This window comes from Siniperca chuatsi, linkage group LG18 (genome assembly GCF_020085105.1).
Source record: "Siniperca chuatsi isolate FFG_IHB_CAS linkage group LG18, ASM2008510v1, whole genome shotgun sequence".
Classification (NCBI taxonomy): Eukaryota; Metazoa; Chordata; class Actinopteri; order Centrarchiformes; family Sinipercidae; genus Siniperca; species Siniperca chuatsi.
The window spans coordinates 13359173-13372587 of NC_058059.1; the positions used below are offsets into that span (position 1 = coordinate 13359173).

The 13415-nt window shown below is 39.0% G+C and overlaps 1 protein-coding gene across 2 annotated transcripts; it reads right to left on the minus strand.

The window, feature by feature from the left end:
* Window positions 1-1100: 1100 nt before the first annotated feature.
* On the minus strand, window positions 1101-12631 carry LOC122865643 (sushi domain-containing protein 2-like). Of its 2 annotated transcripts, none has more exons than XM_044174363.1 (16): window positions 12475-12631; window positions 11840-12038; window positions 11337-11488; window positions 11033-11200; window positions 10761-10935; window positions 10430-10631; window positions 9715-9800; window positions 8040-8308; window positions 7813-7947; window positions 7505-7663; window positions 6614-6862; window positions 3845-4028; window positions 3201-3295; window positions 2914-3093; window positions 2304-2400; window positions 1101-2107 (listed from the first exon to the last, which is right to left on the minus strand). In XM_044174363.1, the coding sequence occupies exons 1-16, from the start codon at window positions 12536-12538 to the stop codon at window positions 2077-2079; spliced, it is 2445 nt and encodes an 814-aa protein (XP_044030298.1). In that variant the 5' UTR covers window positions 12539-12631; the 3' UTR covers window positions 1101-2076. The 2 variants fall into 2 exon arrangements, with proteins under 2 accessions (XP_044030298.1, XP_044030297.1); XM_044174362.1 differs by having other exon boundaries at window positions 7789-7947.
* Window positions 12632-13415: the final 784 nt, after the last annotated feature.

Sequence of the window (13415 nt, forward strand, 5' to 3'; positions counted from 1 at the left end):
ATTATTGTTACACACCATCTTTAATTATCTAACATATTCAAATTACCTGATTTTCAAACCAAAGAGTTACATACATTGTAGGTTACACTGCAATGTGACCTGTACCATATTAGCTGTAGACAATATTAATGTAATTTCTGAGAATAATAACATATAAATTAACTTAGTATTTATAGGTGTAAGTGGAGAAGCCGCCATTACTGGCACTTCACTTGTAAACCTGCATTTAACACTGTAAGGTGTGTAAAGGATGTCACTTTTTAAGCATTTTTGCCAAAAAATCTGTCCAGCAGATCATGTAGAACTGGTTAGATGTTGAAAATATAGTCATCAAATGTGATTAAAATAAAGGTTATAATCTACAAAACGTACACTTTTCAACACAATTTTGTCCAGTTTTAACAGATGGCTGGAAGTATTTCCTGGGCTGAACTATCAAAACATAAAAGCCTTTCCCTCATTAAATCTTTTTTTACTTTTATAAATCTCCACTCTTATTAAATCCTCTTTACTTGTTTCCATCGCATTCTTGTCGGCATGCCGAGGACCGACCGGAGACCCTTAAAGGCTGAGCGATCTGGTTAAGCGGTGCCCCCATCAAAACGTCTTCAAAAGTACCCTCTTGGATGCCCTTCCAGTCGAGAAAAGGCGATGCATTGCCATATAGGCTGATTGTTTCATCATAAATGCATCACAACTTTCTCCTCACTGGTGCCCCACCGCATGTAGCTGGTGCCCTATTTATTTTTTTCGCCCCTGCCCCTCAGACAGCCTGAATCCGCCACTGCACACAGGCATGGTGCATTGTAAGAGAGAAGTTGTTGCCAACTTTTGCCACAAGAGGGAAAATACCGCTCAGGAGAAACATGTTCACAACAAAATGTGCTGTTATGTCTGTATTTTGAAGGTAAGCAAGCATTATGTGTTTAATTAGTGTACTTATGCATACATAAATGCAGTCATGGGTAGAGTGGGAAAGTTGGCTGTTCACTCCCATTAAGTCAACTTTGGCATAAGTTAGTCTGTTGTTTTGTTTAGCCATGTCAAGTTAAATTTTGCTGTGTGTGTCAGGTAAAAGGAGTAGCAGTGAAAAACAGGAGTAACAGCAGCATTTTATTTTGTTTTGTGAAAAGATAACTATAAACATTTACACACACATGCAGTACTGAGACGAAAGGCTGGCCAGAAATGAAATGTGCTGTTAACATTACTGTAATTTATGTTTGTGTAGTTTTGCAGAATATACAGTAAAAGAAAAAAAGTCTTGAGTCTTAAGTGTGCTACATAACAAAGCTCATGGGTGTTATACAGGAGATTCACCCTGAAATTAAGCTACAGAATATACTGTATTTGAAAAACTTTTAAACTGTAAATAATATTCATCAGCATTTGATGACAATACACAAACAATACATACACAATGCATTTAATCCTATAGTTTTTCCTGTTTCTGTAAATATGCAGGTTATCTGAAGAGCTGAAGAAGCTAAAAAGAAGATTTTCTTTTTCTTCGCCATATTTCTTCGCAAGCATATGACATTAACAATAATGGTGTGTTTTTAAACAGAAGCAGGTTGCATTGTTAATGTTTCACCTGTGACGAGAGTTTGATTAATTATTGTTAGCTTATTTAACAGACTTACAGTAAGTTATTGATTTAGGCCTACAAACAAACCCACAGAACCTTCATTAACAAAGTGTTTTCACTTTACAATGAACCTAAAGCTGTAGTTTGTAGCCCAGAATACTGTGCAGTGATGTGGTGTGGTCAAAAGTGCAACACAGGTTAAAATGTCACCTTGTAGAAGTCAGTGCAACAATAATTGTCTGCCATGGAAGATCTAGCGTGTACTCTTTAACTGTGCAGGGACCTTGGCTCAACCTTAGAATATTTAAGTCTGGATCACGACTGTGGTTTACAAAGTTTACAACCAAAATAAGATATCTCTTTTGTATTATTCTGTGTTTTCTGTTATCTAAGTATTTATGCATGTATTCATTTTAGTTTAAGTTTTTCATTTTCCAGGAGATGAAGACACGAAGATGTTCAATATGATAGCAAAGCAAGACTTGTGGTTAGAAGCCATCAGTTGTCGCAGCTCCTTTTCTGAAATAATAAATAAATAAAACATAAAAACAGTAAAGAGAGAAATTTTACTTTCATTCCTTAGCAGGAAACTACAGTACTCTGAACTCTGTCAAACATTTTCCATATCAAGAAAATGAATTAATGCATCTTGGAAATGTATTTATTAATTATGTTTCAGTTCAATAATACATCAACTGAAGATACTGTACCGCACCTTTGCTGTTTTCTGGAGTGGAGTATGATTGTTGTTATGATTACAATCAGTGCGACAGCTCCGATGACTGAACCGGCCACAATTCCTGCGAGATTATCTGAAAAATGACAAAGATGTTTTTAAACTAGAGGCTCCCTACAGAAAGCAATACATATGAACATTAGTTTGGTTGATTTGTTTCCCTTTTGCCTTCACTAGATTGTTTACTGCATAGATTCCGACAGGAAGAGAGAGTACATGCAACAAAGGTCCCCAACCAGAATCAAAGATGTTTCACTTATTTGTTATGAGTCTTAACCACTAGGCCGCCATGACGCCCCAGAGTTTGTGTTTGATTCAATTTGTTTGTTGTAGCGCCACTAGCAGGTCAAAGTTTTGAACGAAAGTAATTCTCACTTACAGAAATATTTATGTGAAAGAGATCATGAGAGTGATTTGATTTTTTGTGGATTTCAACTCTGATTTGATGGATCAAATGATGCACACAAAGACACACACACACGTGCATGCTCAAATACAGAGACTCACACATTTGCCACTGCTGATTTGTGAAGATCAAACTCATTGGACAAGAATAATTTAATCATCATCATATAATCATTATTCATACTGGGAACCACGCAGTTTGTGTCCTGTCCAGACCACTGGCCATTCTGCTGGCAAATGCGCTCTGCTGATCCTTTGAGAGTGTAGCCTTCATCGCAGGAAAGCTGCACCTTAGCTCCTTGCAAATATGTGGTCCCCTCTTTCTTCCCATTATTTGGTGGTGAAAGCCATCCACAGGAGATCACTGCATGGTGTAACAATAATTAACAATGTGAAACCAAGTAAATGTTGTACATAATAATCATTGGAAATGTTCTTAGATTTTTTCATTGTATCTTTTTATACACTCACCTGGCTTTAGATCCTGCACAAGAGAATTGTGATTCTGGAAAGACACTCTGGTAGCATTTCCCATTTTTGGACTACGACCTACCAGGACATCATACCTACAGGACAGAGGTACTGATCAGAAAATGAGCTTCTGTAGTTAACAAAATTATTTCACTGCAATGGAAATGACTTGCATTTAGGTAAAGTTGAAAATTGGATCATCAGAAGCAGAGATATCATTACTTTTAGTCCCTGTATGGGTCAAGCTCTAAAAACACTGCATCCTACATTTCCCATAATGCAACTCAATAGTCTTTCGTGAGATCTCCTTGGCTGGTTAATGCTCTGTCAAACTCCATACCTCCAGTTTATAACGCAGGCTTTCTGTTATAAATTTGTACTCTCCAAGCCCGAACCGAGATAACCCTGATGAAATCAATGTGACATCTTCAGGGTTATTTTGTCAGATTTTAGAAAGCTCCCTTCAGAGCCACATGTAAAAGCAGTGGGTGCCCCTTTAACAGAATTTACTTAATTCTTACTGAGATGGCCAACATTTCAGCACAGGTGTGTTTTGAAACTGTGTTTGTTTCATAACAACACAATAATATTAAATTCATTAATTCTTATAATAAGTAAAAGTAGTAAAAGTTTTTTTCTCATACCTACAGAACTGAGAGCCCTCTCCAGTGCATATCTCAGATGCCTGATTGGCTAATGGATCATCTGGACTCTCAGGGACAGAAAACACTGGAACAAAACTAAGGTCATGTCGGGGACCATAGTAATATGTGTCCAAAAGATATTCTGAATCATATGTGAACAAGGCAGACTTGTTGTAGACAGCCCCTGTAAGACAAAAAGAAAGATACACACTTACCATTAAAAGTGCTTAAATTTAAGTGTTAAACAAGATTATCTGTTTATATTTAATAAAATGAGAAGGATTTCCTAAAATGCAAATGCCTGATCTTTGCATGAAAAGACAAAAAGAGAAATATGTTTTCCCACCATGAAAGGGTAACATGAAGGGGACATGACCCAAAACAGGAAGCAGTATGACAAATAAATGATGTGGCGAAATGACCTTAAACTTTGGTGATGAGTTTAATTCTTCCTGACTAATATCCAATATGATTCTTACTGTAAGTAAGGAATACATTTATGATGGCAGTTTGCCCTTTAAAACCTGTCCTGACTCTCGGCTCTCAGACAGGTTGATGAGTCTGAAGCTGGAAATTGAAGGGGTGATGTTCAATGGTGTGAGTGGTTATGCCCCACTGGTAGGATGTGAGTTAGAAGAGAAGGAGAAATTCTGGATTGAGTTAGATGAAGTGATGCAGAGCATCCCCAGATGTGAGAGAGTGGTGATTGGTGCAGATTTCAATGGGCATGTAGGTGAAGGGAACAGAGGTGATGAGAATGTGATGGGCAGGTTTGGTCTTCAGGACAGGAACGCAGAAGGACAGATGGTTATAGACTTTGCAAAGAGGATGGAAATGGCTGTAGTGAACACTTTCTTCCAGAAGAGGCAGGAACATAGGGTGACATATAAGAGCGGAGGTAGAAGCACTCAGGTGGACTACATCTTGTGTAGACGTTGTAATCTGAAAGAGACCAGTGACTGTAAAGTAGTGGTAGGGGAGAGTGTCGCCAGACAACACAGGATGGTAGTGTGTAAAATGTCTCTGGTAGTGAGGAAGATGAAGAGGACAAAGGCAGAGCAGAGGACGAAGTGGTGGAAGTTGAAAAAGGAAGAATGTCGTGTAGTCTTCAGGGAGGAAATGAGACAGACTCTGGGTGGTCAGGAAGTGCTCTCAGATGAGTGGACCACTGCAGCTACTGTGATCAGGGAGACAGGGAGGAGGGTACTCGGTGTGTCATCTGGAAAGAGGAAAGTGGACAAGGAGACTTGGTGGTGGAACGAGGAAGTGCAGGAGTGTATACAGAGAAAGAGGTTAGCTAAGAAGAAGTGGGACAATGAGAGGACTGAAGAGAGTAGACAGGAGTACAGGGAGATGCAGCGTAAGGTGAAGGTAGAGGTGGCAAAGGCCAAACAAAGAGCATATGAGGACTTGTATGCTAGGTTGGACACTAAAGAGGGAGAGGTGGATTTGTACAGGTTGGCCAGACAAAGAGATAGAGATGGGAAGGATGTGCAGCAGGTTAGAGTGATTAAAGATAAGGATGGAAATATATTGACAGGTGCCAGGAGTGTGATGGGAAGATGGAAGGAGTACTTTGAAGAGTTGATGAATGAGGAAAATGAAAGGGAACGAAGAGTAGAAGAGGTGACTGGTGTGGAGCAGGAAGTATCAAAGATTAGCAAGAGTGAAGTGAGGAGGACGTTGAAGAGGATGAAGAGTGGAAAGGCAGTTGGTCCTGATGACATACCTGTGGAGGTATGGAAGTGTCTAGGAGTTTCTGACTAGTTTGTTTAACAAGATCTTGGAGAGTGAGAGGATGCCCGAGGAATGGAGGAGAAGTGTACTGGTGCCAATTTTTAAGAACAAGGGAGATGTGCAGAGCTGTGGCAACTGCAGAGGAATAAAGCTGATGAGCCATACAATGAAGTTGTGGGAAAGAGTGGTGGAAGCTAGGCTAAGGGCAGAGGTGAGCATTTGTGAGCAGCAATATGGTTTCATGCCTAGAAAGAGTACAACAGATGCAGTATTTGCTTTGAGGGTGCTGATGGAGAAGTACAGAGAAGGTCATAGGGAGTTGCAGAGATGAAGAGGCGAGTGCAAGCAGGTTGGAACGGGTGGAGAAAAGTGTCAGGTGTGTTGTGTGATAAAAGAGTATCAGCAAGAATGAAAGGAAAGGTGTTCAAGACGGTGGTGAGACCAGCGATGTTGTACAGCTTAGAGACAGCGGCACTGAAGAAAAGACAAGAGGCAGAGCTGGAGGTAGCAGAGCTTATGATGTTGAGGTTCTCTTTGGGAGTGACGAGGATGGACAGGATCAGGAATGAGTACATCAGAGGGACAGCTCATGTTAGATGTTTCGGAGATAAAGTCAGAGAGGCCAGATTGAGGTGGTTGTGTTCAGAGGAGAGACTGTGAATATATTGGTAGAAGGATGCTGAGGTTGGAGCTGCCAGGCAGGAGGTCTAGAGGAAGACCAAAGAGGAGATTTATGGATGTAGTGAGAGAGGACATGAAGTTAATTGGTGTGAGTGAAGAGGATGCAGAGGACAGGGTTAGATGGAGGCACATGATTCGCTGTGGCGACCCCTGAAAGGGAACAGCCGAAAGGAAAAAAAAATACTTGTCTTGATGAAAGAACAAAATCCTATCATATTCACAACTGTGTGAATTTGTTGAGTATATACAGTAACATATATAGCTCATATATAAAAGTAGGTTCACAACAGACATAAACACCACATGAATTTCGAACAACAGCACATAATCTGCATCGTGAAGATTTCTTACAGCTTGCCCCAAAACTGAACAGCTCCTCTGGATTGTTGTGGTTTTGCACAAGTTGACCGTTACTAAGAACGAGGTCGTCTTTGGCATCACCGTTCATCTTTCCCAGCAGTCCGAGGGTGGAGTCTCTGAACTCCTCTGGCAGGAGCACAGTGGTTGTCATAGTTCCCTCTCTCAGTCGCACTTCCACCCCGGCTCCAGTGGGGAACATCACGGTCACATTTGTAGAGGTAGGAGAAAACACAAACACACCTAGAGAGAGATTTGGTTAGAATAAAGGCAGTTCTTGTAGTTTTAACTAGATGATATCAAGACCTCACTTTGAAAACCTCTGAAAATATATTTTCTTACTATGAGCAAAAGGGTTCTACATGAACACACAATTTTGGTCATTTCACATTTCTGCAGGGGTGGATTTACTTAAGTAACAATACAAATTTGTAAGAATACTCTACTACAAGTAAAAGTTCTGCATTGAAAATTTTACTATAGTAAAAGTACAGGAAATTTAAGCAAAATGCAAGAAAATAGTGCCTGTTTCATGTAGGATAATATGGGATATATAATTCTTTCTACCGATAGTTCCTACGTGAAACTGTTCACAACAAGGTCTGTGGATTATCTTGAGTAACCGGGTCATGATTTCTGGAAACAGACATTGCTTTTTTGTTTTTGGGGTGAACTATCCCTTTAAGATTTGAAGTCACGTTTTCACAGGCTTTAAGGTGACAATGCCTTGTTTTAGGACAGAACACTACTCTACTCAGTCACACTGCTGCAAAAAGCACTCAAATGTCTGGTTTGTGAAGTATCTTTTTGGTGGGTATAAAATTTAATCTGGGGTAGTAAAACTAATGACTTCATCATAAGCAATTAGGGGAATCAGGGTCTTACCACGCAGGTCCATCCAGCTCTGCTCAGTAAAGTAGAGGGTTTTTTGATTCTGGAGCACTTCAAGGCTGTTGTGACCGCTGACCAGCCGCACCTCAATAACATCAGAGGATGCTTCTTTCATGGCTACAGCCGACAACTTTGTTGCTTTTATCGTGGTTCCTAATAGTGAGAAAATCAGACCAAAGACTCAGGGGAAAAGAGTTGTTTTAATAGTTCATGTGCAGTGTGTATTTTATATATAGAAATGTCTGTTATCATTGTTGAGAAAGACAGAAAACAGTGACCTTTAAAAGCCTTCAGTAGCTCACCATTCACCGGCTCTGTTCTGCCTTGGATTGTCAGCCTTTTTTTTGCTGAGGTCACCAAAGTGTATTCCCCTTTGCCATTGAAGGAGTAGCTGACACCGTCAAATGTGATGAAGTGGGGATCTCCAAACACCACAGCTGGCATTACACAAAAAAAATAAGACTTCACATTAAACAATAATCTTATGAAACACATAAAATCGTAATAGCGTGGTAAACAATTCACTCACCTGAGCTGGGTGACTGGTAACGCCTGCAGTCACTGGAGGGCCGGTGTTTGAAATAGTAGTGGCAGTTGTCAGACCACAGGCAGCAGTAGTAGAAGCTCAGGACATCATAGACCCAGTGGGACTGTCCAGGAATTCGAGGTGGTTTCTTGAATGGAGGTGAGCCCCAGTCGTGTGCGCGGTCTGGAGTACTACCTCCAATCGAGTCTGCTGTCAGGACCTGAGCGCCGGTGCTGTCATAGCAACACTGTTGTCCTGCTGCATACTTAGGACTGTTGATACATTTCCAAAACATTGTCTGTTAGAACAATGAACTCTGCTATAAACAAAAAGAGTATTTTTATATTAAATTCATTGCAGTACAGTTAATCGGCACATCAAAATTTTAATTAGCAGTGTAACTTCCATCACCAAGCAATGGATTACAATAATTGTGTCTTACTGTCAGGATGCTTTGATATATTTTTAGGTTTGAATGTACAGTAATGGCCAGGTGCTTTTTTTGTCTCAACAAGAGCTCCATTAATCAGTACACACAGTAAGTTTTAATAATAAATAATAATAATAATGATAAACTTTATTTGTATAGCACCTTTCATACAAGAAAGCAGTGTAATGAACTGCTGCATTTCTTTTAGTGCAGAGTTTCATGCCTGTGTCAGAAAATTCACAGCTAATTAAAGGCTAAAGTGACGAGATAAGTTTTTAGCTTGCTTTTTTAAAAATATTTAGCGAGCTGGCTTCCCTGATAATAGGTCGGGATGTTCCATAGCTCTGTGGCGTAATTGACAATAATAATAATAATAATAACTTTATTTGTATAGCATATCTCATGCAAAGAAGCAGGCCAAAGTGCTTTACAAGACATCATATCAATAATAAACAACAAAGGCAATAGAAAGAAGAAAGAAAATAGAGAAAGAATAATAACAGTTTGATAAATGATACCAACAATGTTAACCCAAATTAAAAGCCAAGTTAAAAAGATAGGTCTTTATTTGTTTAAATACCAAGGGAGTTTGCTGTCCTGTGACCTTGTTAAAATGGCTAATAAAGTTAAAATCAGAGTCTAAAACCACTCCCAGATCAGTAACATGTGTTTTGATTTGCTTGGACAGGCTAGCAAACACTGACTCAAGTCTCTGCCTTTCTGTTTTTGGATATCCTGGCAAAAATATTCACAACTGTCAAAAATCTGCGTGATCAATACATTTTTCTTAGAATGGAATTCACAAAAAGCTAACGTTCAGTATCTGGCAGCAGTGAGGTTTATTAACCATCAGCAAAAAAAAGAATTTGAATTCATAGTTTTACAAATTTGAACATTTTGTGAGCAAATGTTTTGACATAAGCTACATAAATTAGATGAGCACAGGAAAACCAGCTTTAGTTTTGCTCATAGAAAGTGAGTTTACACATCACTCCATTTTAATCTATCTTAACTCTGTATTAGAGAGCACTGGAGGTTGTTCCCTCTGCCAAATATCATTTAGCCATACTGACAGCTGCAAATGTTACCACCAATACTACCTAGTATATAAAATAAAGTTGTAATATACAGCCATACCCTACTAAATATGTTGCAAAACCATTGCTATTGAAGTGCATTTGTAAAATTTTGAATATTATGTTGTCACCCAACTGTGAGGGCAAGTTAACAGTCTGGGTCAAGACTAACCTGGCTTGTATCGCCCTCACACAGTGAACACTCCCAGGGTGGTAGGTGCACACACTCCCTTTCTCTATATCACAGCCATAGTCAGTCTGAGGAGAGAGATAGAGCGTCTGTGACCAAGCAGCCAGATGTGCATTTCACAGTGTTCATTTATAAACTGCAGATCTTTTGTTTATTATACCAGTTCCCTGTGTGTCTGGTCTGCTCCTGGGTCTACTTCCTGAACTGAACCGCCACAGAAACGTGTTCAGCTTGCAGAGAATAGGTGTGTTTGTGAAAACTACAATGAGGGGAGATCTCTCCTTGACTTTGAACTGATAAGGAGTGAGCAGCCACTGACAACCACCATAAACAAATAAGCTAATTACATGTATACTTTTATCTAGCCCACAAAATGAAATTCCCGTACTCTGATGACGTCTCTGTCCGGTTAATCTACAGTAAGACTTTCTACACTACATTAATGATTGTCTGTTTATGCCTATGTTCAAGTCCTTAATCTGTGAATACACCAGATATAAATCAATTCCAGCAAGTTAATCTGCCAAGAAGATCTAGCATATTTGACTTGTTGGCTGTGTATTGGTTAGTTTGTGCTACTTGAAGCAATGAAGCATCTCCCAACAATTTTGTGCCAGTTTTTAATCATTAAACCTTTAATGCAAGGCTGTTTCGAGTGATTGCTGCTAAATCTAAATTTGCTACTCTTCACACTTACATGAAACCTCCCTGTGTCTGCTCTCGCTTGAGCCAGAGTGCAGGGGCAGTCTATGATCTCACTGAGGAAGTTGGGCAGCTGATTTTCCAGCTGGTCCCATGCTAAACATTTGTCTAGGGCCCAAACTGTTGAGTTCTGCCTGAACTTCTCCTCCAGATGCCAGGCCAGGGCGTGATCCTCCGTCCATGCGGCTTGTACATTCCTAAATGACACGCGACAGTTACAGCTGTTGACTACTTTTTTTAGATTCATTAATTGGAGAATTTAGATCTCTTGAATAGCAAGAATAGTTTTGACAGTCATCTGTATTATAGGAAATTTTTGTACATACCACATGCCATCAAGATAGGTGTTGGGGCTGACACGTACAGAGCCAAGCTCCCAACTTGAGAAGCCGTTCTCTGCTGGTTTGGGCAAAAAGCTAAAGGAACCACTGTTGGGCTGATCCTTTGCAAGTGCGTACAGATACTCCCACTCACCCTGCCAGTTGTCTGTATAGGTTTCTCCTACAGAGAAACATTTTACAGCATTCTGTTTTTTTAACCAATTAATAGTCATGTGACCTACAAAGTGTATATGCAGAGTATATACGGGTGTACTCACCGGTCTCCCTGTATCCCCAGAGCTCTATGTTGACCCTATCCGCTCTGACCAAAGAGGTATTCCATGTCATCTCAAGATTGCCTCCAACATTAGGTGTGCCATAGTACTGCCATTTTGTTGCGTTGACCAAAATCGCCTTAAACTGAGAATCTAACTTGCCAGTATGTACTGTAGCAACACATTTGAATCAGATAAGTCCTATATTAATGTTATTTCAACAACAAATGGGAAAAATATGTGCTATGAAAATTTAAGGAAGAGTTTTGAGGTCATCCTCCTATGAATATGCAGACGATTATTGTACCTGAGAGCCAGGCTCCAACTCTGCTGAATGTGGTGCCGTTATCTGAGGAGATGTGCACAGGAATCCATCCTGTTTCATACAATAGTGGCGAGATACAATGGCCTCTACTGTTTTCATCCACATACCCCACAGTGTTGGTATTATTGTTGAACCTGCCATTGTAAAAGAAAGATCAGCATGTTTCTATACTTGTACTTCAACTGTATAATGTTACTGTAATGCAAGTGTTAGACTTGAGTATGAAAGTTCAGTCTACAAGTTTTTTCCAGTGCTTTCAATTGCATCTCATAATTGCTTTGGACGTCTTCTTCAGCGGATTGTTTGAAAGACCTGAGGAAGGCCGTGAGATGCAGTCGAAAGCCCTGGTATAAGTTTTTTTAAAAAGTTATAGAAAAAGTGTTATATTAATGTCTACCAAGTCATTGTATTTCTCGTAACTGTAATCAATCAAAGGTATAACCGATTTAGGAACATGTAAACACTGAGGTGTAAAAGAGTCTTACCTGCATACAATCTTGGAACTCTTATTGAAACTTGCATCGAGAACAATAAAATCTGTCCCACCCAAAATGGACCCGGAATATGGAAAGATTTCCACACAGTACTCTTTATAGTCTGTACAGCAGTTCTTCAGAGACGTGCATGTTGAGTGGCATGAGCATGAGTCTAATTTTCCCCCACAGTTTCCTTCACATGTCTGTCCTGTCCAAAATGAGGACAAAAAAAAAGACTTAAGTATGAAGTCTGGAATGTGCAACCAGCTACATTTTAAAAGTAAGCAATTTATATATCATCAATTTATGAGTGTTTAATGATGCATAAAATATTTTAACTTCTTTAATTAAAAAAAAATAGATTTCATTACGATTTGCAAAATGTCCTGCTTTAACACTTACTTCTATTTAGTGATTGCTTTAATATAAAAACTTTAAAAATGTAGCCTACCTTTATGTGCACAAATACTAAATATCCTTTTATAAAGAGCTACTTAGTTAACTGTTTAGTCCCTGCATTCAATCTTTACCTATCACTGCAGTGAACACGCAGTGTCTCATCTAAGACAGCAAACAAGGGTATTTTTCAAAATGTCAAAGATGAAATAGGCTACAATGTATGTAAAATTTTAACAATTTCTTACCTAATGTCCTGCAGATACATGAAACCAGAAGGACAAATATCACTGCTGTGAATCTTTCCATCATGACAGAGTGAAATTGTTAGCCAAGGTTTCTGGTATTCTCTTTGCTGCTTCTACAGTTTCATCCCAGGTATACATACTCAACACTTTTCTAAACCTTGGCCCTTTAGTCACAGGCATTCACAAACATCTGTTTAATCGTTAACCAGATGAGGTCATTATGATTGACAACCTTTGACCATCTGTCACTTTAATGTCAATCTGTATGTAAGATTTGTTATTTGCATAATAGATTTTAAATTGTATTACTTACTGTTCATCATATTTAGATAAAGCTATAACTTATCAACACACAATTATAGAGATAATAGCTAAAGTAAACTAAATAATAAAGCTTTCATGTGTAGAGAATATTTGTCTTAACAAATAGTGTATATATAGTCATATGAAATAGGCTAATATCAGTACAATGATACGAAATGCACAACATACTGTGTATTTAATTTATTATTATGATTCTGTATCACAGCAGTGCCTTCAGACCAAAATGAGCCTATACTTTCAAAGTTGAATCTGTTGAACAAAATAGCAAGCTAGCTAGGCAAGTTAGTATGTTAAAATGCTAACTTTTAGCATGTTGAACTGAAGGGTTTGAGGAGGGAGTAGACCCACACAACTCTCAGCATTTGCCGTCTTATTCAAGAGAAAAGACAATTTGTGCTGAAACAGTGATTCATGGAATTAAGAATAACAGTATTGCATTTGAGTTATGATTGTGCAACTTTGAGCCTGTTGATATGCTAACATTAGCATGCCAACATGATAAAATGCTGACAACATACAGCTTAGACAAATTATTGCCTCATAAGCACCCAAGAATAGCATTTTGAGGACTTGAGAATTTTCCATTTTGTTCTGAGCACAGCTTACTAGCAGAGCTG